At 37.2% G+C, this 23,960-nt stretch overlaps 2 protein-coding genes across 2 annotated transcripts; both read left to right on the forward strand.

Moving 5' to 3' along the window:
* Positions 1 to 554: 554 nt before the first annotated feature.
* Positions 555 to 3,621, forward strand: LOC137959143 (peptidyl-prolyl cis-trans isomerase CYP22). The gene is made up of 7 exons (XM_068806467.1): positions 555 to 818; positions 1,672 to 1,695; positions 1,774 to 1,861; positions 2,147 to 2,239; positions 2,753 to 2,785; positions 2,951 to 3,007; positions 3,321 to 3,621. Exons 1-7 carry the CDS (start codon positions 655 to 657, stop codon positions 3,429 to 3,431), a joined length of 570 nt encoding a protein of 189 aa, XP_068662568.1. The 5' UTR covers positions 555 to 654; the 3' UTR covers positions 3,432 to 3,621.
* Positions 3,622 to 5,141: 1,520 nt separating this feature from the next.
* On the forward strand, positions 5,142 to 9,723 carry LOC137958777 (microtubule-associated protein 70-2-like). The gene is made up of 11 exons (XM_068805905.1): positions 5,142 to 5,461; positions 6,597 to 6,682; positions 6,898 to 6,963; positions 7,048 to 7,218; positions 7,340 to 7,510; positions 7,612 to 7,767; positions 7,893 to 8,039; positions 8,128 to 8,199; positions 8,303 to 8,824; positions 8,909 to 9,096; positions 9,320 to 9,723. The coding sequence occupies exons 1-11, from the start codon at positions 5,266 to 5,268 to the stop codon at positions 9,336 to 9,338; spliced, it is 1,794 nt and encodes a 597-aa protein (XP_068662006.1). The 5' UTR covers positions 5,142 to 5,265; the 3' UTR covers positions 9,339 to 9,723.
* Positions 9,724 to 23,960: the final 14,237 nt, after the last annotated feature.

Below are 23,960 nucleotides of genomic sequence, written 5' to 3' on the forward strand. Positions count from 1 at the left end.
GGTGAGGGTTGCTCTTCTCTGGGCTTTCCATGTTGCGTGCCGTATTTAAACATGAGCTTTCACTAGTTGAATTACTGCGTATTCAATTGCAGCTCAAATGGGTACGTTGTTGGGTCATTGACTCATCATTAAGACTGTTTAGAAGGATTAGTTATTTGTATACTATAACAAAATTAGTATGTCCTTTCTGTTAGATTTTGTCGTTAATTCTAATACAGTGAAATTTTTTTTTTAAACAAAAAGTAATATTACGATTTATGAGTCTTATGTTTTTATACTTTTTAATACAAATGAGTTATTTGGGTTTATACAAAGAAGCGGAGCTGCCTAAAATCAAAGACAGGAACACTATAATAACCATTTCGCTATATACGTATAATTTTTTTTCGATATTCTGTGAATACTTCAACAATAATGCAAATGATAGATATGAAGTGGTATTTTACGGGTTATAAACGATGAGGAAGGCCTCCTATAGTAATGTGGGCCATAACTCATTGGATCATCTAAAAGGTTGGGCTGGCATGAATAAAATCTTTTTGACACACCGGTACCAGCGGCCTAGTGGAGAATCTTCTGGAGAGTGGAGACTACCAGACACAGACTTCGGGGAGTTCCGATTGCCGTCTTCTGGGCGCCGTGACTTCTCCTTCGATGGCTTCTGGTGGAGGTAACGCAGTCGTTGAATGGCATCAGAGACCTACGAATCCCAAAAATCCTATTGTATTCTTCGACGTGACGATTGGAACTATACCCGCCGGAAGAATCAAAATGGAGCTCTTCGCTGACATCGCGCCCAAAACTGCAGAAAATTTTAGGTATTTCTTTTCCGTTTGAATTTGTACAAAAGTATCTAAAATTGAGAGAGAAAGCGAAGTTGCTTCGGTAGAATATAGGTGCTTTCAAACTGGAAAATTTACACTAATCGTTAACTGTTTGTTTTTGGGTTCTTTCAAAATTTAGAATGTTTAGTCGGTACGACAAAGCTATGAATTTTTTTACAGTTTTTATCTTAAGTTCAGTTCTCGAGTGTTGATTTTGCTTTTGTGTATAGGAACTAAGTTTTTTGCTGGGATTGATGTCTTTCTCAATTAATTGTTTTAGCTGTCTTGTGCGGAAATAGCCAAATATTGGCTTCAGAAGTTCATGAACTGCATCGTACACAATTTATTGTAGAAGGTAGTCTCGACCGAGTGATTGGCTACCTTGAGCTGAGGATGGATGGCTAGAGTGTCTTATGCAGCTCTTATGGATCTATTCAGTCAGTCTCATATCATAATTTACATGCAGTTGAATCAAACTGCTCCATCTGGTTTCTATTGGTAATGGGCATGGTCCGAAGATCAGACTGGTTGGAAACTCCAAAGTTCTGATTAATCTCTTAAAGAGAATGGTTGAGCTAGGGGAAGGTTCAGTTGGGATTAGCAGTCAATTGGATGATCCTCAAGCTCTATACCTTATTTTAACAACGGACTTTCACCGCAAGAACCTCCTGTAGTATGGTCATGGAAATCGTTATCCCATTTTCTTTGCTTCAAGGTCTATTTTATATATCATTCTGTTAAAAAGAATCTGTTCAGTATAACTATGAACAATACTTTCCAATGATATTATCTTAAGAAAAATACTCATTTCTGATCTTCTCTTGGTTTTCTGTCTATTGTGATGCAGGCAATTCTGCACTGGGGAATACAGGTGAGTCGTTCAACTATAAGAAATTTGTGTATAGTTAAATGATGATTTTGTAAATCATTCATTTGTGATACCTTGCAGGAAGGCTGGAATACCAATTGGCTACAAAGGTTGCCAGTTTCATAGGGTGATTAAGGAATTTATGATTCAAGCCGGTGATTTTGTTAAGGTAGCTGTCTCCCCTTGACTTTTTTTTTTTTTTTTTTTTTTTTTTTTTGTGAAAAAGCCCCCTTTGATTTTTTTATTTTTTATTTTTGTGACTTGTACTATGTTAACTTTTTCTAAGTGAAGGAGAGTGTCAAGTTTTTTACTTTGTGTTGATGTTCATTTAATTGTCTCAGACTTATGATATTGCAATATAAAGTGACAACAAGCTAAACTTGTCTAGCACTTCAGGAGGTAATCGATTATGAAGTTTGATATTGTTTATTCTTGTAATTATTCCTCATTTTAGGGTGATGGTAGTGGATGTGTATCCATCTATGGAAGCAAGTTCGAGGATGAAAACTTTGTGGCAAAGCATACTGGTCCTGGTCTGCTGTCATTGGTATGTACAATATTATGCCTTTACAAAGAGTGGGTACTTTAACACCAGACCAAGCACTTAACTTTTCCTTGCTTTCTATGTGATGTTGTGATTGTCTCTAGTTCAGCTTATGCTGATTGGGTTGTGTTCTGTTAGGCAGTTTGTACTTTCTAAGCTGTACAGAAGGGTATAATAGCTGTTCTGCTAATTTTTAGTGGTTAATAATCTCTTAGAGTGAATAATAAACTGAGCATTTAGTTTTATGAGTTAAAAACCAATTGAAGATGTGATCTCATTTGTCTCAATCTGTTGATATATTCAAAGAGAAGGACTAAGTGAGACATGAATAGTAGAAGTCTTAGTACTGGCTTATCAGATCTATATTAATGATGCTTAAAAAGCTAAGATGAAATTTTCGCAAAAACAAAAAGCTAAAAATGGGGTTCCCATTGTTTCTGTAGAGTATCATTATTATTGGTCCTGCTGATGCCCGGTGAAAGTCATCTTATCTTCTCTTTGTTGATTTCTTTGTAGGCTAATAGTGGACCAAACACTAACGGGTGTCAGGTATATTTCTTGTCATCAGAAAATCTCTCAATCACTATATGTCTGTTTCAAGCATTCTTATACCAACTTTTGAATATTTGTGTTTTTCTAAGAACAACTCTGAGCTCCTTACCCATTTGTGTATTTCATAGCTAAATCTGAGAATTTGTTCATATTACCTTGCAGTTCTTCATCACATGCTCTAAATGCGACTGGCTTGACAATAAGCATGTTGTCTTTGGGGTAAGGTTTTGAGATTGTTATCTGATCATTTTACTAATCCTGTTGACAAGATGTGTTCAACAGTTCTACTTGTTTAGAAGAGAGCTGAATTGTGGCACTGGCATCCATTTGTGGATGATTTCACCCACCTTTCAACAAAAAAAAACTGGATTATTTCCCTCTTTTACAGTATTTCTTGAAGAAATTCTTGAGGGATCATCATTTCTAGTGGTCTCTCTCTCTCTCTCTCCCTCTCTCTTTTTGTGTGTGTGTGTGTGTGTGTGTGTGTGTGTATGTGTTTGATCGCTTCTCATGCAATGTAATTGCCTTGCAGAGAGTGCTTGGAGATGGCCTGTTGGTTGTCAGGAAGATTGAAAATGTAGCGACTGGACCTAACAATCGGCCGAAACTTGCTTGTGTAATTGCAGAGTGCGGAGAAATGTAACCACCTCAATTTTGATCGTGTAAATGCCTAAATGGTCGCAGTTTCTATAGACCTAAATATGAACTAACACAGTTAACCCTTCATTAAGTCATCTTTAGCCGAGTACTAGGAACATGACCAGTATTCAAATTTGTAATCAAGTACCATTCCTATCTGAAGAGCTGGAGCCTGCAGCAATTCGTACCTATAACATCAGCGTAGTGCGTGCGGCTGTTGATTTGGTCCGTGTTTACACTTTTGTCTCTCGTCTTATTTCACGTGTTTTTTCTTCTTTTCTTTTTGTTTTTCTCTGGAACGAAGGCGACCTGAATGTTTGTAGTGGATGAGTTTCAGTTGTCAACGGCAAACATCGTTTTTAGTATTTAGTATTTCAGGCCCCAGTCTAATGCATCCTTGCCCTTTCCGTTGGCCGATGTGCTACGTCTGGTCGACTCAAAAAAGAGTGAAGGACCACTTTAGGCATCCCTCTCCTTCTACTAACTCGAGCTTTGTTCCCCAATGCCAAACAATAATTCAATTGCCCTGGACCACTTTAGAAGCGTCCCTCTCCTCCTCCTACCTCAAGCTTTGTCCTTCAATGCCAGACTATAATTCATCATCCCTGTTCATCGTGCGTAATTCATAGTTCAATACGTTCTTCAGGAATCCGGATGGAACTACCAGGGTCCCTCGATAGCAGAGAGATCATCTCTGTGACTTCAACCACAAGAGCCCCTATCCTCCTCTTCCGCTTTCCCCACTTGTTATGCTTTAATCATGAGCAAACCCCAATCTCTTCGCCACATAACTGCTGAATTAGCAGAGCCACTGTTCTAAAATCGGATTATCGCAATCACGACCTTTTTGATAACTCAATCTCTTAATTAAATTATTACTGTTCAATTAGTAGCCACACTGTTCCACAGTTAGATGATCGCAATCACAACCCCAACCCCCATTAGAGATCACAGAGATTCCTACCTTTATCGGTTGTCAGAAAACAAACCATGGGTTAACGTCGGAAAGGTGCAGTCTCATCGGAGGACAAGGGGCTCTGACTTCCTCTTGCCGCGTCCTTTCGGTTTTGTCGTTCTCCGTGACTCGTCCGAGAAAGTGTTCTGAATTCTCTTCGTCTTCAATCTTCTGCAAATTTGGCATGCTGTGGCTTTTTTTAGCATAGAGTTAGCAACAAATAATCTCTGTTTTGGGCATGGGTTGTTCTATTCTGTTCTCACGCTCTTGTCCAGCATTTGATCTAAATCTTCTCTCCCCCTTTGTAGTTTTCAAGCTTCTGGAAAATTCTCCACGTTACGGACAGTCGACGCAACCGCTCTTTTAATTAACCTTTTTCCGAAAGGTGAAGCTAACGGTCATAGCTTCATTAACCTTTGTACGTAAAGTTCGTCGGAAACGGTCAAGATAGCGCTAGCGTAACTCGCAGTCGTTGCACGGCGGATCCACGAATTGGGTCCCACTTCCTCGAACTTTAGTCGTCCGTTACTTAGATTTGGACTACGCTGGCACTTGATGCTTCGCACGGGAGAAAATGACGCATGTGGACCACGTGTGAGAAAATCACGTGCTCACACGTGGCCATCCCTTTCCGTATTTTTTTTTTTAATTTTGTTATTAAACCTGGTTAAAATCTTACTTTCCCTCTCAAAACCACGTCCTCTTTCTATTTAAAACCCGCCTTAAACCTCTTTTAGTCCACTTCCTTCTAGTTAATGTCCGTCGCTTCGTCCTTCAATTTAACCACATTCGTTCGCTGCAACAGAAAATTCTAAATTCCATTTCTGATTTCTCTCTTGGCTCGTGATTTCTTTTAGGGTGAGAGCTCGACTGGTCGGATTCCATGGCCGAAACTCCTCCCTCCGTTTCTTCTGAAGCAGCCAGACTGACCGTTCTAACCCCGTCGTCGTCCTTTAAATCACGAAAGAAAGGTTCATTGGTCGCTCGTGCCGGTTCTGAAGTCGACGATCTTATTAATCTCTTGCACGGCTCTGATCCACTCAAGTTTGAGCTTAATCGACTCGAAAATGAGGTTCGAGGTCAGACATTGTCGCATTGCTTCTCGTTAAACTGCTTTTTTATATTCAATCTTTTCCCGGTTTTGATTCTTCTTATGCTTCCGGTTCTACATTTTCCTTGTTTAATGAGAGGATGCCGGTGTATCCATGAATGTTGTTGGATTCTTTTGGCTTTCATATCTGTCTGTGTGTGTTTTCTTGCAATTTATACGTATTTCGGCTTAAAATTCACTCTTCTGTTGCACGTTCCTGACCTCTTTTCTCGTATCCGATTTTTTTATTTTTTAAGTTATCCTCTTTGCTCTGTATATTTTCATTTTATTGGGAAATGGGACAATTGCATGAAGTCTCTCGAACATTTGTGGCGTATATGTTTCGGAATGAGAGCGATTGTGTTTCTCTTTGGCCCTTCTAACCTTTCGCATTATGGACTTCTTCTCGCGTATCCGATTTTTATTTTTTATTTTTTAAGTTACCCTCTTTGCTCTGTCTATTTTCGTTTTGTTGGGAAATGGGACAATTGTATTTAGTCTTTCGAAGATTTGTAGCGTATATGTTTCGGATTAAGAGGCATCGTGTTTCTCTTTGTATCATACGTTGAACGGTTGAAAAGAATGTTTAGTATCATTTTAGGAGAAAAAGCATTGGATTATTGGCCTCTCTACTTTCTCAAAATTTTCTTTTCTTTTCTGTACATCGTTCAGTTGATTTTACTATTCTTTCTGGTGTAGGGATCTGATATTACTGCTTCATTTAAGTCCAATAATATTTCAATGCTTGTTTGAAAAGAGCATATTTCAGTATCCAAAATTCTAATTAAATTGGTGTTGCCACCGTTTTGCTTCACAAATTGGCACTCCAGTCCATGATTCCTTCAATTCAAGGATGCAAGCATGGGCTAATGAACCTCAAAGAATCGTTCTCAAATTTTCTGCCATTAAAAGTTTGAAATTAAATAGAAGGGCGCTTTGCTCGTCTAGGAGGTTCTTTTTAAAAAATTCTGAAAGTCAACAGCCTCTGTCATTCTATGTTTCTAAAAGGGTCAAAATCTCTGGAAACATTATTCAATTCCTGTAGGTCAACATGAATCTATGTGATTGCTGGTTCTTGATGTTAGTTCTGACAGTAACCATTGTCTATATGTTATTTTTTTCAGATAAAGAGAGAGAGTTGGGAGAAACACAAGCAGAAATAAAGGCATTGAAATACTCAGAGCGCCTCAAAGAAAAAGCGGTTGAAGAGGTAAGTTATATAAATCTGTAATAAGATATCTTTTAGGTTTAGGAAGCATCTTATTTTCTTGAATTCTTTATTTCTTTATTTGTTTGGCTTAGGTAATTAAATCTGAGCCCTTTTGTCCCAAAATATTACTTCTTTCGCAGTAAGGTAAACCCTCTGGGAATGGAAAAACTTATCGTGGAACTTACAAAAATTTCATATTTCTGATCTCTTTCTAGTTAAGTGCTGAGCTGAGAAAAGTTGATGAAAAGCTGGAGGCCACAGAAGTTCTTCTAGAGAACAGAGTAAGAACCAGTGTCCCATTTATTCCTTCATGAAGCTATTAATCTTGCTCAAGATGATTAATCTTTTCTGTGCTTCTATTCTAGAACCTTGAGATAAAGAAGATAAATGATGAGAAAAAAGCAGCTTTGGCTGCTCAATTTGCAGCTGAGGCAAGCCTTAGGAGAGTTCACGCAGCACAAAAGGATGATGACATGCCTCCAATTGCAGCTATCATTGCACCTTTAGAGGCAGAGCTCAAGCTGGTCCGGTTGGAGGTATATTTGCATGTTTAGTGCTTGTTGAAGCTTTAAAATGCAATTTATGGACATCATGGTCATGGCTGAGGATTTTTTTTATGGATGGATATGGATGTCTGACTGATCGCTAGTGTTTCAGGTAGCCAAGTTACAGGATGATAACAGAGCTCTAGACCGCTTAACTAAATCAAAAGAAGCTGCTCTACTAGAAGCAGAGCGACAAGTTCAGATAGCTTTGGCAAAAGCTTCCTCGGTTGATGACCTGCAAAACAAGAATCAGGAGCTGATGAAGCAGATTGAAATCTGCCAGGTACATCGTGTGTCTGCTTTTCCAGAAAACTTGTGCCTCTTAATGTCTTGATGGCTATGCTCATTGGGCAGTATATAAATTGTTTGGTGGCAAATTATCAGGAGGAGAACAAATTCTTAGACAAAGTGAATCGACAGAAAGTGGCAGAGGTTGAAAAGTTGATGCAAACAGTACGTGAGCTTGAGGAAGCTGTTCTGGCTGGGGGTACCGCTGCAAATGTAGTGCGTGATTACCAGCGGAAAGTGCAGGAGATGAATGTATTAATTTTCAATCACTGTCCATGCTTTTCTAGAAAATCTTTAGCTCATGGAACATAAACTAACTTTATGGAATTTGTGAATGTCATTAGCTTTCTATTTTCAACTTTTAATCTTTTTCTTAGGAAGAGAAGAGGACTCTTGATCGAGAACTAGCTCGTGCAAAAGTTACTGCAAATCGGGTTGCTGTTGTAGTTGCTAACGAATGGAAAGATGCCAATGATAAAGTTATGCCTGTGAAGCAGTGGCTTGAAGACAGGAGATTTCTGCAGGCAAGATATTGTTCTCTTAATGCTGTTTTACTTGTTGCTTCTCTGAAGCTCTTATTTCAAGCTCTTACCTTAGTTTCTTACCATGTAGGGAGAAATGCAGCATTTACGAGATAAACTTGCAGTGGCTGAGCGTACTGCAAAATCAGAAGCCCAATTGAAAGTGAGATATTATTTTCTGTGGTTCTTTCATGTTTTATGCATGTTCTAAAAAATTTCAATTGTGCTCTAAACTTTATTTCCTATTTTGGTGATCTGGGTTTTAGGAAAAATACCAGTTAAGACTCAAGGTTCTTGAAGAAAGCCTACGAGCAACTCCAACTGTTAATGGTCACATTAGTTCAGAAGGAAGAAGTATGAGCAGTGGGCGTTTGCGCCGTCAGTCGCGTGGTGGAGTTGAGAATGTTTCCAAAATAACATCAAATGGTATTTCATCAAAAGGAAAATCGAGCTCCCCATTTAGCCCTATGTCCAACAGTGCTAGTGCAGTGCTAAGACATGCTAAGAATTTGGCAGATTCATTTGATGGTGGAAGTAAATCAGTTGACAGAAGTAGATCAAATGGAGTAGGACCCCCCTGTCGGGGAAACACGGCTAGTGATGGGATCATAAGTAATGAGACAAATATCATGGATTCAGATGGTAAACCTAGTGAAAATGCGAGATCTAACCACGAGGATTGTATATCTGGGTTATTATATGATTTATTGCAGAAGGAAGTTATCTCATTGAGGAAAGCTTGCCATGAGAGGGATCAAAGCCTTAAGGACAAGGATTATGCAATTGAGGTATTTTCCTTGCAACCTACGTTTTTCTGTCTTTCAAATAATTCTGAATTTTTTTTTGATTTTAAACTTTTGATCGTGGAGCAGTCGTTAGCAAAGAAGGTTGAGACATTGAATAAAGCTATGGAGGTTGAAGCTAAAAAGATGCGAAGAGAAGTGGCTTCCATGGAAAAGGAAGTGGCTGCTATGCGTATTAGCAAAGAGCATGAGATAAGAGCACGGCGTTTTAGTTCTTCCAAGGGGCCAGTAAATGATTCCCATGCTCTTTATGCGAGGTAACATGATATGTGGTGTTTTGTCCAATTGTGTTATTTTATTCACGTTACTCCAACAAACTTTTTATCATTCCTTTTCTGCATTCCCTACATTTGTTATTTGGATTTATAGTAACAATCTGAACAAGTTGTAGCCCGACGTATGGTACAAAAGTCTTAGCCTGGTATAAATTTTTGAGTAAAGATTTTCTTAAAAAGCTTGTTACTTAAAAACCTGTTTCAGGAACGCGCGGCATGCATAGACGCATTGGCAGTTTGACTTGCAGCAGAAACAAATATGACCGCAAGTGTGTGTCGTTTGTAAGGTGTAGTTTCCCTGTAACTGGTTTAGTTGCTGGTCGCCATTTGACTCTTGATGGGTGTTCCTCGAAGGCCTTCTTCCCGGAGCTTTGCGTGTGGAGAGGACCTGCCAAGTCTGACTGTAAAGAGCTAACTTATTCGTATGTATATTTCTTGTAATAATAGTGAGTTCCAGTCTTATATTCATGCAAATTTGGAAAAAAGAGGCTAACAGGTACAAATCTGGGAAATAATGGGCGACAATATGCACTTGTTGGTTTCAAATTATTGCATATAGCAGCACTATGATATCACCAAAAATGTAATCCTCCATAAGCATATTAATTATGTTTTGCCGAGTGCAGATACTTATAAATGAAGTATAACCCACTATAAATAATGCTGATTTTCTCTTTTACGTTAAAATTAAGAGTAATCCAGCCCTACCATGGGTGGATTTCAACGTTCCCTACCACACCATTCTTGGTCCGTCCCACAATGGAGTTGGTTTTTCAATTTTATCTACATTGAAACCTAATGTACCCTATAATCTGGTGGGATGAGGATGAAATAAACTTGCTTCCCCTCTTAACCCATGCTGGTTTTTTAGATTTTACCCAATTCTCGCATTTGGCTGGAAGGATTCTCTGCAAAACCCCACCATGCTGCCAACCTTTACAGGGGACAAATGAGAAAAGATTTGTTGCTCTGAATAGTGCAATCCTGGACGCAGATTGTGGAAAAGAAACATTCTTGTGTTTCGCTCTTGAGGTTTTCCTTGAACTTCTGGATCTTATTCACATTCCCCACTTTTGTTGGATCCTATACACAACTCTTGAGATGGAATCAACAGCTTCCATAGAATTGTAGATGATCACTATCAATCAAATGGAACTTGTATAGGAGACCCCGTTCATAGGGTTGTTCATGCTGCTTCTTTGAGGGTGTCCCAGCAAAGAGGGGAGGTCCAAGTTATGACTCCCTCGAAATTTCAGTTACACAGAATACATAGGCAAGAGTTCACTGTTAGCAGTTGCCTGCTTTCTAGGATTGACCCATTATCCCCTTAGATGCAGGGAAGATGGGCAGTTGTAACCACTCCCTCTTTTGATGGTAAAAGATGGGTTTGAGGAATTTAGATCTGGTCTAGCAGAGGTAGTATATGTCTTCTCCATAGTTTCTGAATAAACGAAACATTCTTTATCAGTTGGACTTTGAGTGATTCCAGATGGCAAAGATGCTTCCAGCTGAACCACAAAGCATCAATGGCAGTCCAAGAGGAGTTCCCATACCAAATGTTCTGAACAATACTTTCCATCATGGAGGTAGCTTTGGTTTCTTGCAAGATTGTAATGAGGCCTGCTTACTTGAACTCCTAACTCCTCCAACATTCCAGGAGCAAATCTTCATTTGTGTCCTTTTGTGCTTCTTCCAACAAAAGCTCTTCTTTTTGCTGTTTGAGGAAAACTATATAATTGTATTCTCATAAATTAAAGTGAAGTTTATCTACTAGCTCTTGGATCCGTCGCCACATGCTTGTGTCTCCGTATTTTGCCATGTGGGGGTGGACGAGTGAAATTTTGTAACAGATCCTCACCTATGTTATTTGGCACGTCGTTTGCCTGTGAATTTTCTTTGTTGACCTATGCATATTGAATTTTCTATGCATATTTTTTGTTGACCTAAATATAAATATTTAATAATTGGCATAAATTTTAGTCAATTATTTTGATGTCATATTTTTTTTATATTTGAATAATTGAGTAATAACCACAATATTCTTAATTATGAAAATGTCTAGTCACATAAAGTTAATGACATAATTATTTTTTGTGATTAAACATGGAGATATAATAATTTAACCCCACATGGTAATTATTATAATTGAATGATTAATTAGGATTGGATAGAAATATTTTTTTTAATTTCTAGTTGCCCACAATCATAGAAAATTCCTTTAAAGATAATTTTTTATCCCGTCATAAAGTGATATAAATTGCTTGTATTATAATCTAAGCCCACAGGAAAGATTATAATGACATGTTTACTTTTTTGAATTTATTTACATGGGTAAATAGTCAATGTTTGGCTTCATTGCATGTTTTAGTATGCATTGTTGTTTATTTTGCAGTTATCCAAACTTTATTTGTTCTAAATTTTGATTCCTCAAATAATATTCTTGTGAATGGTAACAATTATGTTGATTGGAAGGAGAAAATTCACCTAGCATGGGTAGCATTGAGGTGCATGGACTTTGATTGGCCACTTCTAGTGGATGAACCTCCAAGGCCCATGAAATCTAGTACCCAAATTAAGAAAACATAGTATGATCTTTGGGAGCGATCCAATCACTTTAATTTGATATTTATCAAATTTCACAATGGGAAGAGAATCTGTGGATCATCCTTGATTGTGCCAACGCAAAGGAATATAGTCAAGCTATTTAGGATCACTTTGAGACTTTTGACCATGCAGGACTTTTTAAACCAAAGAAAATCAACGAAAATTGAATGTACCATTTATTTAAGAAACAAGATGGTTCACAAGTGGAGGGGGTTGGGACCTATAGACTTATCCTAAACATTGGTTTTGTTTTAGATCTTGAAATGACCTTTTATGTTCCATCTTTTCAAAAAACCTTATTTCACTTTCCAAACTTTTACCTTGTGCTTTCAGTTTCAATTTCCTTGGTGATTTCATTTGAAATAATATTCTTGTTGGAAATGGCATTTTGGATGATGAGTTATTTAAACTTCTTTGAACTTCTACCCTTAATTTTAGTCTTATAACTGTGCATGGTACAAATGTTGGCATTAAATGTGGTGTTGTAAGTGAGAAATCCTCCCTGTTGTGGCATAGGAGAATAAGTCATATCTCCATTGATAGAATAAAAAGATTCATAAATGGAGTCTTTGATACTCTGGACTTTATAGATTTTGGTAATTGTGTGGATTACATTATGGAAAATCAAACTAACAAGTACAAAAAAGGTGTCAGTAGGACTTTCGATGTTTTAGAAATTATATATATTAATATTTCAGGTCCTTATGATGCATGTTTTAATGGTCAGAAATATTTCATTACTTTTATTGATGATTATACATTATATATGTATCTTTATTTGTTTTATGATAAAAGTGAAATACTAAATGTTTTTAAGGTTTTATAAAGCAAAAGTAGATAAATAATTAGGCAAATATATTAAGATCATGAAGTCAGATAGGGGTGGTGAATATTATGGTAGGTACACTGAAAAGGGACAATTGGCTGGTCTATTTGCATGTTTTTTTTAGGAACAAAGTATTATGGTACAATACATAATGTTGGGCTCAACATCTCAAAATGGTGTGGCTGAAAAGAGAAATCGAACACTAACGGATATGGTGAGGAGTATGATTAACAACTTCGATCTCTCATTGTCTTTGTAGAGTGAAACTATAAAACCTACAACATATGTACTAAATATGGTTCCAACCAAGGTAGTTCACAAAACTTTGTTTGAGCTATGGAAATGTTGAAAGCCTAGTTTAAGGGATGTATATGTTTGGGGTTGCCCAACTAAAGTTAGAATCTACAATCCACATGAGATAAAGTTATACTCTAGAACAATCAATGAAAATTTTATTAGTTATGCAGAAAAATATAAATTTTATTGTCCATCAAAATCCAATTACTCAAGAACAACCAATAGTTGAAGAACCACATCATCATGAGGATATTCTTATAGATCCAATTGCTCAATATTCTTGACCTCAAAATATTGAAGTAACATTAAGATGATCTTCAAGAGTTAGGAAACCAACAATTTTTTCAGAGTATATTGTATATATTCAAAAATATGACATAGACATTGGTGTTGAAGATGATCCTATTACGTTTTCACAGGCTGTGAGTGTAAATAAATCCACATTATGGAATATACCATGAAGGATGTGTTAGATTTAATGGCTAAAAACTAAATATGTGATCCTATTGAATTGCCTAAAAGGGGGAAGGTCATTGGCTGTAAGTAGATTTTTAAAACCAAAAGTGACTCTTTAGGCAATATTTAACAATATAAAGCAAGACTTGTAGCCAAAGGATTCACTCAATAAGAATGAATTGATTATCACAATACCGTTTCTCCTGTTTGGCATTAGTAACTCATTTTGATATGGATTTACATCAAATGGATGTGAAAACGGTTTTCCTCAATAGAGACTTAGAAAAAGAAGTTCACATGAAACAACCTGAAGGTTTCATTTCATAAGGGAATGAGCAATTGATTTGTAAGCTTAATAAATCTATATATGGGCTAAAACAAACATCTCATTAATGGTATTTAAAATTCCATAATGTTATTTTTTCATTTGGTTTTATGGAGAAGATCATGGATCAAATGTATATAGCAAATGTTAATGGGACCAAAATAATTTTCTTAGTCCTATATGTAGATGATATTCTACTTGCTTCAAGTGATTTAGGTTTACTTCATGAGGTTAAATAATTTTTCTCGAGTGACATTAGGATTGTCTCAAAAAACCTATATCAATAAAGTGCTAGAGAAATTTCATATGAAGAATAATCCATCTGGTGTTGCACCAATTGTCAAATGTGATAAATTAAGTTTAGAACAAAGTCCTAGAAATGATTTGGAGAGGGAGCAAATGAAAAACATTCTTTATGCTTCCACGGTTGGGAGCTTAATGTATGATTAGGTTTGCACAAGACCAGACATTGTTGTTACAAATTGGGACCCATTATGATAATGTGAGATGGCATGATTGGGCATCACACGAGTTGGTATGGGTTGGAAGATTTGAATATCAAGTGAGACCCACCATGATAATCACGAGCTGGTATCCTTATCACATTAGTTGGAATATCAAGTGGGACCCACCATGATAACCACAAGCTGACATCCTTATCACGTGCTTCATGGAATATTTTCAGTTCTAGTTATATTAGTCTTCTAGTTATGTTGAGTTATTTAATTATGCTATAACTTATCTTTAAATATTAGAGTTTGGGTGTAATTGGGACAAGGGTAGTTTACTTGTATTTGAACTCTACCACTTTCCTCTACTAGAAATAGAGGTTCATGTACTCGAATTATAATAAGGTCAAATATTTTTCCTTTTCTCAACTCGTGAAGTATCTCTCCCTAGCCTAAACTCTTTTTCCCTTTTTTTACTCTTCTCTCCTCTCTACCCGAGAGCTCTCTCTCTCTCCTTCTCTTTTCTCCCTTTCTAACCTTGCTCGAGATTTCAGTCATGAGGTCCTAAATTCAACATGGTATCAGAACATCAAATTTAGGATCCTCATGTCAAAAGAATATTATAAGAATTTATGATTAAAGCTACTCATAGAAGACTTTTTTTGGAGCAAGATTGAAGCTTGTGAGATAAGTTTTTTTAACTCTTGATATTATTGCTTCATGTTCTTGGTTTTCAGATTTAGAAGATGGTTTAGATATGATTTTATGGTTGTCTTCATCTTATGAGATCATTGTATTTTGGATTAGAAGAAGTTTACCAAGGCAATTTTGTTGATAAGCAAGTTTTTGACTGAAAATCAGTTTATATTGAGATTTTTTGCATAAAAGTTAAAATTTTTTGGAAACAAGATTCCCTGAAAAAGAAATTTGTCATTGAGCCTATTATGTGTTTTTTTAGAGGATTTCAGAAATATGAGTACTTAGCTTCTATGCTAAGCCTCTCCATTAACCAAGTTGGTTGAAGAACCCTACTCGGTTTTGTGATTAAAATTTTTGGATAATTGTTTTTAGTACATTGAATTGCCTATTATGGCTGAAGAGTGATATTCTCAAGATTACTGCCATACCCTTGCGAGGGGTATCAAATTTCATGAGTTGGTCCACATCGGTTCGCCGGTTCCTTATAAGAAAAGATCTACTTGGTCACCTCGCCAAACTTGGGCCACCTATTGAAGAAGAAGATATTTCTTATACTAAGTGATTAAAAAATGATACTTTGGTTATTAGTTGGTTCATCAACACCATGGACAAACATGTCTCCAACAATGTTATTCATCTCGACATCGCTAAACAAATTTGGGAGACATGTGTTAAGTTGTACTCTAGCTCTGACCAGTTACACAGACCATATGATACTCTCCAAAGACAATTCAAAACTAAACAAGGAGAAGATATCTATGAATATTTGGCTCGTTTTAGAGGCCTTCTTCAAGAATGGAAGCTAGCTCAGCCTACCTCCAATACAAGCAGAAAGAAGTCTTAGCCAATGCCATTTGCCTTGCAAACATTAAGCCATATCTCGAAGTTGCTAAAAGTCAACTCCTTAGCGCCTCTGCTATTCCCACTTTTGATGACATATGTGCCACATTACTTCGTATTTTAGACTCTTCTTCTTTTTCTTCCATTACTGAAGTGTCAACCGCTATGTACTTTGGGCATAGGGGAACATCAACCGACCGTGGCCAAGGCCATGGAAGAAATTATAGAGGAGGACGAGGAAGAAGTGGAAGGACTGGTTTTATCAGAACAAATGGCAAGGGATGCACTCAGTGTGGGAGATATAACCACACTATAGATACGTGCTATTATAGGGAATGCACCCATTGTGGGAAATATGGCCACAGTATAGAGACATGTTATAGAATCCATGGCAAATCGGATTGGATGAAGGCTAATCAAGCCTTAGTAAGTGATACAAATGAGGACCAATCTACCCCATCAATAGAAAAGAAAACCCTTACCGATGATGAATATGACTTATTCTAGAAAATGAAAACATTGATGGTCTCTCCTCTAAGTTCCTCCTCACCTGCTGCTGCCACCACGACTTCAGATATGCTCTCTACCTCCTCTTCATCCTGGATAATTGACTTAGGGGCCTCCGAGCATTTCACAGGTAACAAAAATCTACTCCACTCAGTTTCTCCTTGCCTCTCAAATAAATTTGTTACCATAGCTGACGGCTCTCAAACTAAAGTTCTCGGGAAAGGATCCACCTCTGTTACACCAACACTTCTGCTCATAGATATTATTTTTGTTCCTATTTTTCCCTTGAATATTTTATCTGTCAGTCAACAAACAAAATATTTTAATTGCTCTATCACCTTCTCACCCACTTCTTGTGTGTTTCAGGATCTTATCACGAAGCAGGTGATTGGTGGAGGCCGTGAACAAGAGGGGCTCTACTACCTGGACATGCCTAAAATAAATATCGTTTCAACCAGTGAAACTGAGACAAGTCTATGGCACAATCGGTTGGGACATCCATCCGCACAATCTCTTTTCCCTACTTTTAAAGATAATTCAGATTTAAATTGTGAAGTCCGTCATTTGAGCAAACACCAGAGGACTACATATTCACCTCGTCCAGAACTTAAAAGTGTTGCTTCTTTTTCATTGATCCACACAAATGTATGGGGATCCTTGAGCGTCTCAAATATTACCCGAGTCAAGTACTTTATTACATTTATTGAAGATTTTACTTGTACCACATGGCTATTTCTTTTTAAAAAACGTTCTAAAATACCATCCATATTTAAATCCTTTCATGCTATGGTGTTCACTCAATTTGGTAAAAAAATCAAAGTACTTTGGTCTGACAATGCCAAAGAATATACTTCCAGATACCTTGACTTATTTTGTCAAGAGAATGACATTATCCATCAAACATCGTGTGTCTACACCCCTCAACAAAATAGTGTAGCAGAATGGAAGAACTGTCACCTTCTTGAGGTAGCTCACAGTTTACTGTATACCATGAAAGCCCTATACTTTTATTGGCCATATACCATCCTTACTGTATCTTTTCTTATAAATAAGCTACCCTCTTTCGTTCTCAGTCATAAATCCCCATACTCATTAGTGCCACATGATGATCCTTTTTTGTTTTCCTAGAAAGTCTTCAGGTGTATGTGCTTTGTTCATATTACTTCCCCACAACACAGTAAATTTGATCCAAAATCTATCAAGTATATCTTCTTAAGATACTCTCGCACACAGAAGGTTTATATTTGCTATAATCCCACTCTCTAGAGGTTACTTGTGTCCAAAGATGTAACATTGTTTGAAGACTCTTCATACTACTCTGACAATGCTCCTCCAGGTCTCTCTTTAGTTGATGTGAACAAAGACTAGTTTTACTCTGTTATATTGTGGGACCCACCATGAGGACGTGAGCTGGATTTACTCTATTACAATATGGGACCGACCATGGTAGCACAAGCTGGTGGGACCCACCATGAGAACGGGGGATGCCAAGAAGAGTCTTCATGAGTTAAAATTTTAATTATATTAGATCTCTAGTAGATTATGCTATCTTTTCAAGATATGCTTACCTTAGAGATATAGAATTTGAGTTATGTTAGAATTCTAGTTTACATTGAGTTATCTTATTATGATAGGTTTATCTTTAAAAGTTAGAATTTGAATGTAATTACGACTCTACCACGTCATCCACTATAAATAGAGGACCTGGTACACAAATTAAGGAAGTTTTTTATGATTATTGATATTGTGAGTGATTCACTTTTCCGAACTTATCAAGGTTTCTTTGTGGCGTTCAATACTGACTTATCAAACGGATTTTTCATCCCCGTTTGTGGCGTCTTCACTATATTAAGGTTCTTGCTTTGTTAAGCAATGGGTCGCGGTTTCCATCAAACTTGAAAGATCTTGAGGACAATTTCCAGATTTGGTATCGGGTTTCATCACGGGTTGACGTGGTTCGTATCATCAGTACCAACTTCTCCTAGACCGGTTGTGCCCCATACTACGGACATTGTTCAACCCCTAGACACACTGGCTAACACCACACTTGCAGAGTTTATGGATCCCAATGAGGTAAGTCCATCTTCTCCTATTATTTTTGGCCCACAATATGATACTTGTCCCATTGCCTTAAGAAAAGAACCCAGAACTTACACTAGGCCCTCTACTTCTCACCCCATATCCAATTTTGTGTCTCACCATTGTTTATCCCCTTCATGTTGTCAATTTCTTTCATCGATCTGCTCCATCTCAGTCACACAGTCCTATCAGAAGGCTCTGAAACATCTAGGGTGGAAAGCGACAATGGACGAAGAAATGCCGATACTCTATGAGAATCAGACATGGGCTCTAAGTCCACTTCCATCAAATAAGAAACTTGTCGGTTGTAAGTGAGGTTTTACTGTAAAACACAATCCAGATGGTTCAGTTGCTCACCTTAAGGGCCACCTCATTTTTAAAGGCTATACAGTTTTATGCGATCAATCACGAGGAAACATTCTATCTAGTGGCAAAAATGAACTCGGTACGTATCATATTATCTCTTACTACTAATTCTTCCTGGTAGGTCTATCAACTTGATGTGAAAAATATTTTTCTCAATGGGGATATCAAAGCAGAAATTTATATGCAACAACCATCTGGTTTTGTGGTTGAGGGGGAGTCGGTATGTCGATTGAAGAAATCCCTTTATGGTCTGAAACAGTCTCCTCATGCATGGTTTGATAAATTTAGCCAAACACTCATACGGGTCAGATCTCACAAATGTTCTGTAGATCACTCTGTATTTCTTAAAGACACGTCTAAAGGTAAAGTAATTTTGGCCGTATATGTTGATGATATTGTTTTAATCGGTAGTGATCCCGAGGGTATTCAGGAAACCAAGGAAAAAATATGTGAAAAATTCAAGACAAAATATTTTGGACTACTTAAATATTTTTTGGGTATTGAAATACTACAGTCCAAACATGAGATTGTACTATCTCAAAGGAAGTATGTATTTGATCTATTGGAGGAGACATTAATGATGGGGTGTAGACCAACAAAAACACATATGGATTCGAATACAAAATTATATGTAGGTACTAGAGAAGATGTGGATATTGGAAAATATCAAAGACTTATAGGAAAACTCATTTATCTTTGTGTAACAAGGCTGGATATATCATATGCAGTAAGTGTGATGATTCAATACATACACAAACCACAATTCAGTCACTGACAAGTACTAAAAAGAATATTGCGATATTTGAAATAAGCTCCAGGAAGAGGGATTCTCTATAAGAACCATAGTCACTTCAACATAGAAGGATTCTCAGATGCAAATTGGGCCGGATCCCCAGATGACAAAAAATCTACTTCGGAATATTATACAATGGTTGGAGGGAACTTGGTTACATGGAAAAACAAGAAGCAGAATGTAGTTGCAAGGTCTAGTGTAGAAGCAGAATACTAGGTTATGGCACACACAGTTAGTGAGCTTCTATGGATCAGATTCCTTCTCACTGAATTGGGATTCTATAAAGAAACCCCTTATGGATCTACATGGCGATAATCAGACTGCAATACATATCACATCAAATTCGACCTTCCATGAGAGAACAAAGAACATTGAAGTAGATTGTCATTTCATATGAGAGAAATTCCAAACCAACATATTGTCTCTCAAACATATATCATCACAAGGCCAAGTTGCAGACATTCTCACCAAATTAGTCACTCATAAGATCTTGTCCACCATCTGCAGCAAGCTAGGAGTTTACGATGTTTTCTCACCACTAGTTTGAGGGAGAGTGTTACAAAGTGGGACCCACCATGGGTAAACGAGCTGGTGTGATGGGTCATTACACGAGCTGGCATGAGTTGGAAGATTGGAAGATCAAGTGGGACCCACCATGATAACCACAAGCTGGTATCCTTATCACATGAGTTGGAAGATCAAGTGAGACCCACCATGATAACCATAAGCTAGTATCCTTATCACATGAGTTGGAAGATCAAGCGAGACCCACCATGATAACCATGAGTTGGCATCCTTATCACACAATCACGCGCTTCATAGAAGAGTTTCAATTCTAGTTACGTTAGTCTTCTAGTTATGTTGAGTTATTTAATTATGCTAGAACTTATCTTTAACTGTTAGAGTTTGGGTGTAATTGGGACAAGGATAGTTTAATTGTATTTGAACTCTACTACTTTCCTCTACTATAAATAGAGGTTCATGTACTCGAATTATAATCAAGTCAAATAGTTTTCCACTTCTCAACTGATGAAGTATCTCTCTCTAGCCTAAACTCTTTTTCCCCTTTTTTTTCTCTTCTCTCCTTTCTACCTGAGAGCTCTCTCTCTCCTTCCCTTATTCTCCCTCTCTCACCTTACTCAAGATTTCAATAATGGGTTCCTAAATTCAACAATTGTATATGCAGTTGGAATGTTGGGCAAATATCAAAGTAACTCAGGTATAGACAATTGGAGAGCTACAAATAAAGTGATGTGATACCTCCAAGGGACTAAAAACTACAAACTTACATATAAGCGATCTAATCATCTAGAGGTGATTGGATATTCAGAATTTGATTTTGCCAGTTGCCTTGACTTGAGAAATTCAACATTAGGATATGTTTTCTCATTAGCTGGAGGTGTCATTTCTTGAAAAATGTAAAACAATATTTGATTGCTACATTTACTACAAAAATAAAATTTGTCGCATGTTTTTAAGTGACATAAGAGGCTATATGACAGAGGAGTTTTTTTTTTCTAGGCTTGAAATTGTTGACACAATTTCCAGGTCATTGAGGATTTATTACGATAATTCTGCTGCAGTGTTTTTGTCCAAAAACAATAAGAGCAGAAGTCGTAGTAAACACATTGACATTAAGTATTTAGCTATTCAAGAACATGTCAAAGCAAACAAAGTGGTTGTAGAGCACATCAACACTAGATTAATGATTGTTAATCCGTTGAGAAAAGGTCTACCACCCATTGTTTATAATGAACATGTTGAACATATTGGACTCGGTTCTACTATGTAATTTTTATGAGATTGAGATACCCCTTATATTTGTATCGCATTTTGTCAATTGAAAAACTTCAATAATTTCATATTTGTCTTCTCATATTTAGTTTTATACATGAAGTCTAGAGAATGACAATGTATACTGAAATTTTTTATGATCCTGAATAAGCATTTGGAATTTCATTCATAAAGATATGTGCCACATATGGTTCTCATTCAAATGGAAAAAAGTTACATTGTGATACGTTGAAGGCAATATTTGATCTAAAGGACTTACCATCACGATTTGTGCAATTTAAATTTTTTGTTTGGGTATAAGGATAATATATTTATATTTTTTTTTTTGAGATTGTATCAATATTAACTGGTACATATTAAGTATTGAATCGGTCAAATTGGAGAATGTTAGCAGTTTCTTGTTTTTCAAGATTAATCCATTATCCCATTAAATATAGGGAAGATGGGCAGTTGTAACCACTCCTTCTTTTGATAGTAAAATATGGGTTTAAGAAATTCAAATCTAGTCTAACAGAGGTGGTTGTGTTTCTCCGAGTTTCTGAATAGATGAGACACTCTTCTGCAAGTTCTGGAATTTAATCACCATGGCCAGAGGTAAGCATCCTTGCTTTCGTTTAAATTGTTTATGAATACGATGAAGTATGTAGAAATTCCGATCTTACATTAACATCTACTAGTCCACGTACTCTCACTACATTTCTAAAGTTGAAGTACTACATATATTTCCAATTGATAGATCAATAAACTAAATGAAAACTTCCTCATTATATTCTCTCATACTTCCTCGCAACATCACATTCATAATTCATCCTTATCCATCATTCGGACTCTATGTTGTAAACGGAAAAGAAACATGAAACACAAGAAAATTCTGAAATGATAAAAAAACAAAAAATCCGTCACAGAAAATTTATACGTAAGAGTTGACAAATCACTCACGTAATGCATTACTCTTTTGGCGGCGGTGGAGGATTCTTCCCGTTACGCAGCTGTTCTCTCAGTTCTTTCTGCCTGCGAATCTCGGCTTCAAGGGTCTCGTTCGGTCTGGTGAGGCTTTGATCTCGCGTTCGTTCCAGGCCAGCTATGGTCCGATCGATGGCTTTAATCTGTTTCTTCCATCCACAGTAAGTATCAATATGAGCGCGCGCGGCGAGAGAGAGAGAGAGAGAGAGAGAGAGAAGGGAGGGAGGGGATACCTTTCGGTAGGGCCATCGTTTGATACCACACTTCCGACTTATCTTCTTCAACACTGTCGAGCAAACTTTTAACTTGTTGGCAGCTTCTGCCAATGGAAAGTGCATGAACTCCTGTATATCCTGCAATTTCATAAGCCCAGTTCTCTTTCTCTGCACCACCAAATGCCGCCCAGATCACACCAGAAGAACAAAGGAACAAACGTCAGTAAAGAAACATCATTTTCAAACTGAATGGGCAATAAAACGAACAAAACCGACCTGTTCTGTGATATTGGTTCTTTGGAACGGTACCGTTGCTCTGGTGTTCTCGCTTGTTGACTTCGTTGGAGTGGTGCTCTCGCTTGCCTTCGGCGATGTTTCAGGAGGAGCTACCACTGCTATCAAAATTCAGAGACAATGAAAACATTAGAAAATTTGAGGGCAAAACCCTTCACGCGGGTAAGCAAAACCAGAGAAACTCACGTTCTACTGTCGACTCAACTGGTTCAACAGGCTGAGGATCAGTTTCGTGTTCATCCAACAACCGTTTTACGTATAACACAATGTAGTAGTTTGAGATCTCGTCCTGCAGTAGCATCCTGTTGGCTTCCTCTTGATATTTGAAGTTGTCGCCCAGGAAGCTCTCCACCATTAAGAAGGACTGAAAGAAGTGACTGGCCCGCCGGGGAAGAAGGCAATGCAAGGAAACAACCCTAGATCAGAACTCTCACAACAGCAACGTAACTATAAGTAAGTTGAACAAAATATATGCATTTGATAAATAAATAGGATCAGATTGCAGAAGGAAGAGCTAAAATTTTCTTCTTGGAACCGAGAAAACTTACTCAGATAGAAATTGAGGGAGAGTTAGATTTCCATCGGGAGCATACATGACAGAAGCAACGGTGTGAAAGAGACCAGACCCAGTGGTGTGAACCTCCATGACTCTCGTCTCTATGCCTAAATGTGAACACACAAAGAATAGTGAAGTGTAGCACAGCAGTTATCATAACATCTATATCAATATCAATATCTATATTTATTTAAATATATGAGGGCTGATCTAATATGAAAAATCATTCTATGAAAACATGAAAAATGCTATCTTAGCTATCCGATCATGATCAACGGCTAACTCAGTCGTCCAATCAATGGCTATCTCGTAGCTGTCCGATCAACGGCTATCTCAGCCGTCCGAGATAACCGTTGAGGGTTTACCCTAAACCATGATCGGACGGCTGAGATAGTCATTTCACATGTTTCATATCAAATGGATTTTCTCATTGGATCAACAATATATACATCAAATATATATATATATATACACAACTTCAGTCACCTTTTGCCGATCTGCTACTACTCTTGTCCTCTTTGGTCAATCAAGTAGGAAATGATTCGTATGTTGAGAGAAAACCAGCCCAAATAAGTCTAGAAAATGGGTAAAAACCAGCTAATCTGCTGTGGATCTTTGATGCTTTTGAGAATTCTAATGTCTTAGGATTTAAGAAATTAAAAGCATAAACATATATAAGAGGGCATCAATACTCCATCAGAGGGAGACATCAGTAAAGAAAACGAAGAACCTTTTCTTTTATAATTTTGTAGAAACTCATGAAAACGGAAAAAGAAAAGAAAA

The sequence above is a fragment of the Aristolochia californica genome, unplaced genomic scaffold (genome assembly GCF_029961685.1).
Source record: "Aristolochia californica isolate CCGP_79_NKW_82.1479 unplaced genomic scaffold, dmAriCali1.0.hap1 SCAF_3, whole genome shotgun sequence".
In the NCBI taxonomy this organism is placed as follows: domain Eukaryota; kingdom Viridiplantae; phylum Streptophyta; class Magnoliopsida; order Piperales; family Aristolochiaceae; genus Aristolochia; species Aristolochia californica.

What these genes read in the sequence shown, in the direction of transcription:
- LOC137959143 (XM_068806467.1), top strand. Translation starts at nt 655, where the DNA reads ATGGCTTCTGGTGGAGGTAACGCAGTCGTTGAATGGCATCAGAGACCT. An exon ending in TTCTGCACTGGGGAATACAG is followed by an intron (nt 1,696 to 1,773) that starts GTGAGTCGTTCA and finishes GATACCTTGCAG; the next exon opens with GAAGGCTGGAATACCAATTG. An exon ending in ATAAGCATGTTGTCTTTGGG is followed by an intron (nt 3,008 to 3,320) that starts GTAAGGTTTTGA and finishes ATTGCCTTGCAG; the next exon opens with AGAGTGCTTGGAGATGGCCT.
- LOC137958777 (XM_068805905.1), top strand. Translation starts at nt 5,266, where the DNA reads ATGGCCGAAACTCCTCCCTCCGTTTCTTCTGAAGCAGCCAGACTGACC. An exon ending in TCAAGCTGGTCCGGTTGGAG is followed by an intron (nt 7,219 to 7,339) that starts GTATATTTGCAT and finishes CTAGTGTTTCAG; the next exon opens with GTAGCCAAGTTACAGGATGA. An exon ending in ACAAGGATTATGCAATTGAG is followed by an intron (nt 8,825 to 8,908) that starts GTATTTTCCTTG and finishes ATCGTGGAGCAG; the next exon opens with TCGTTAGCAAAGAAGGTTGA.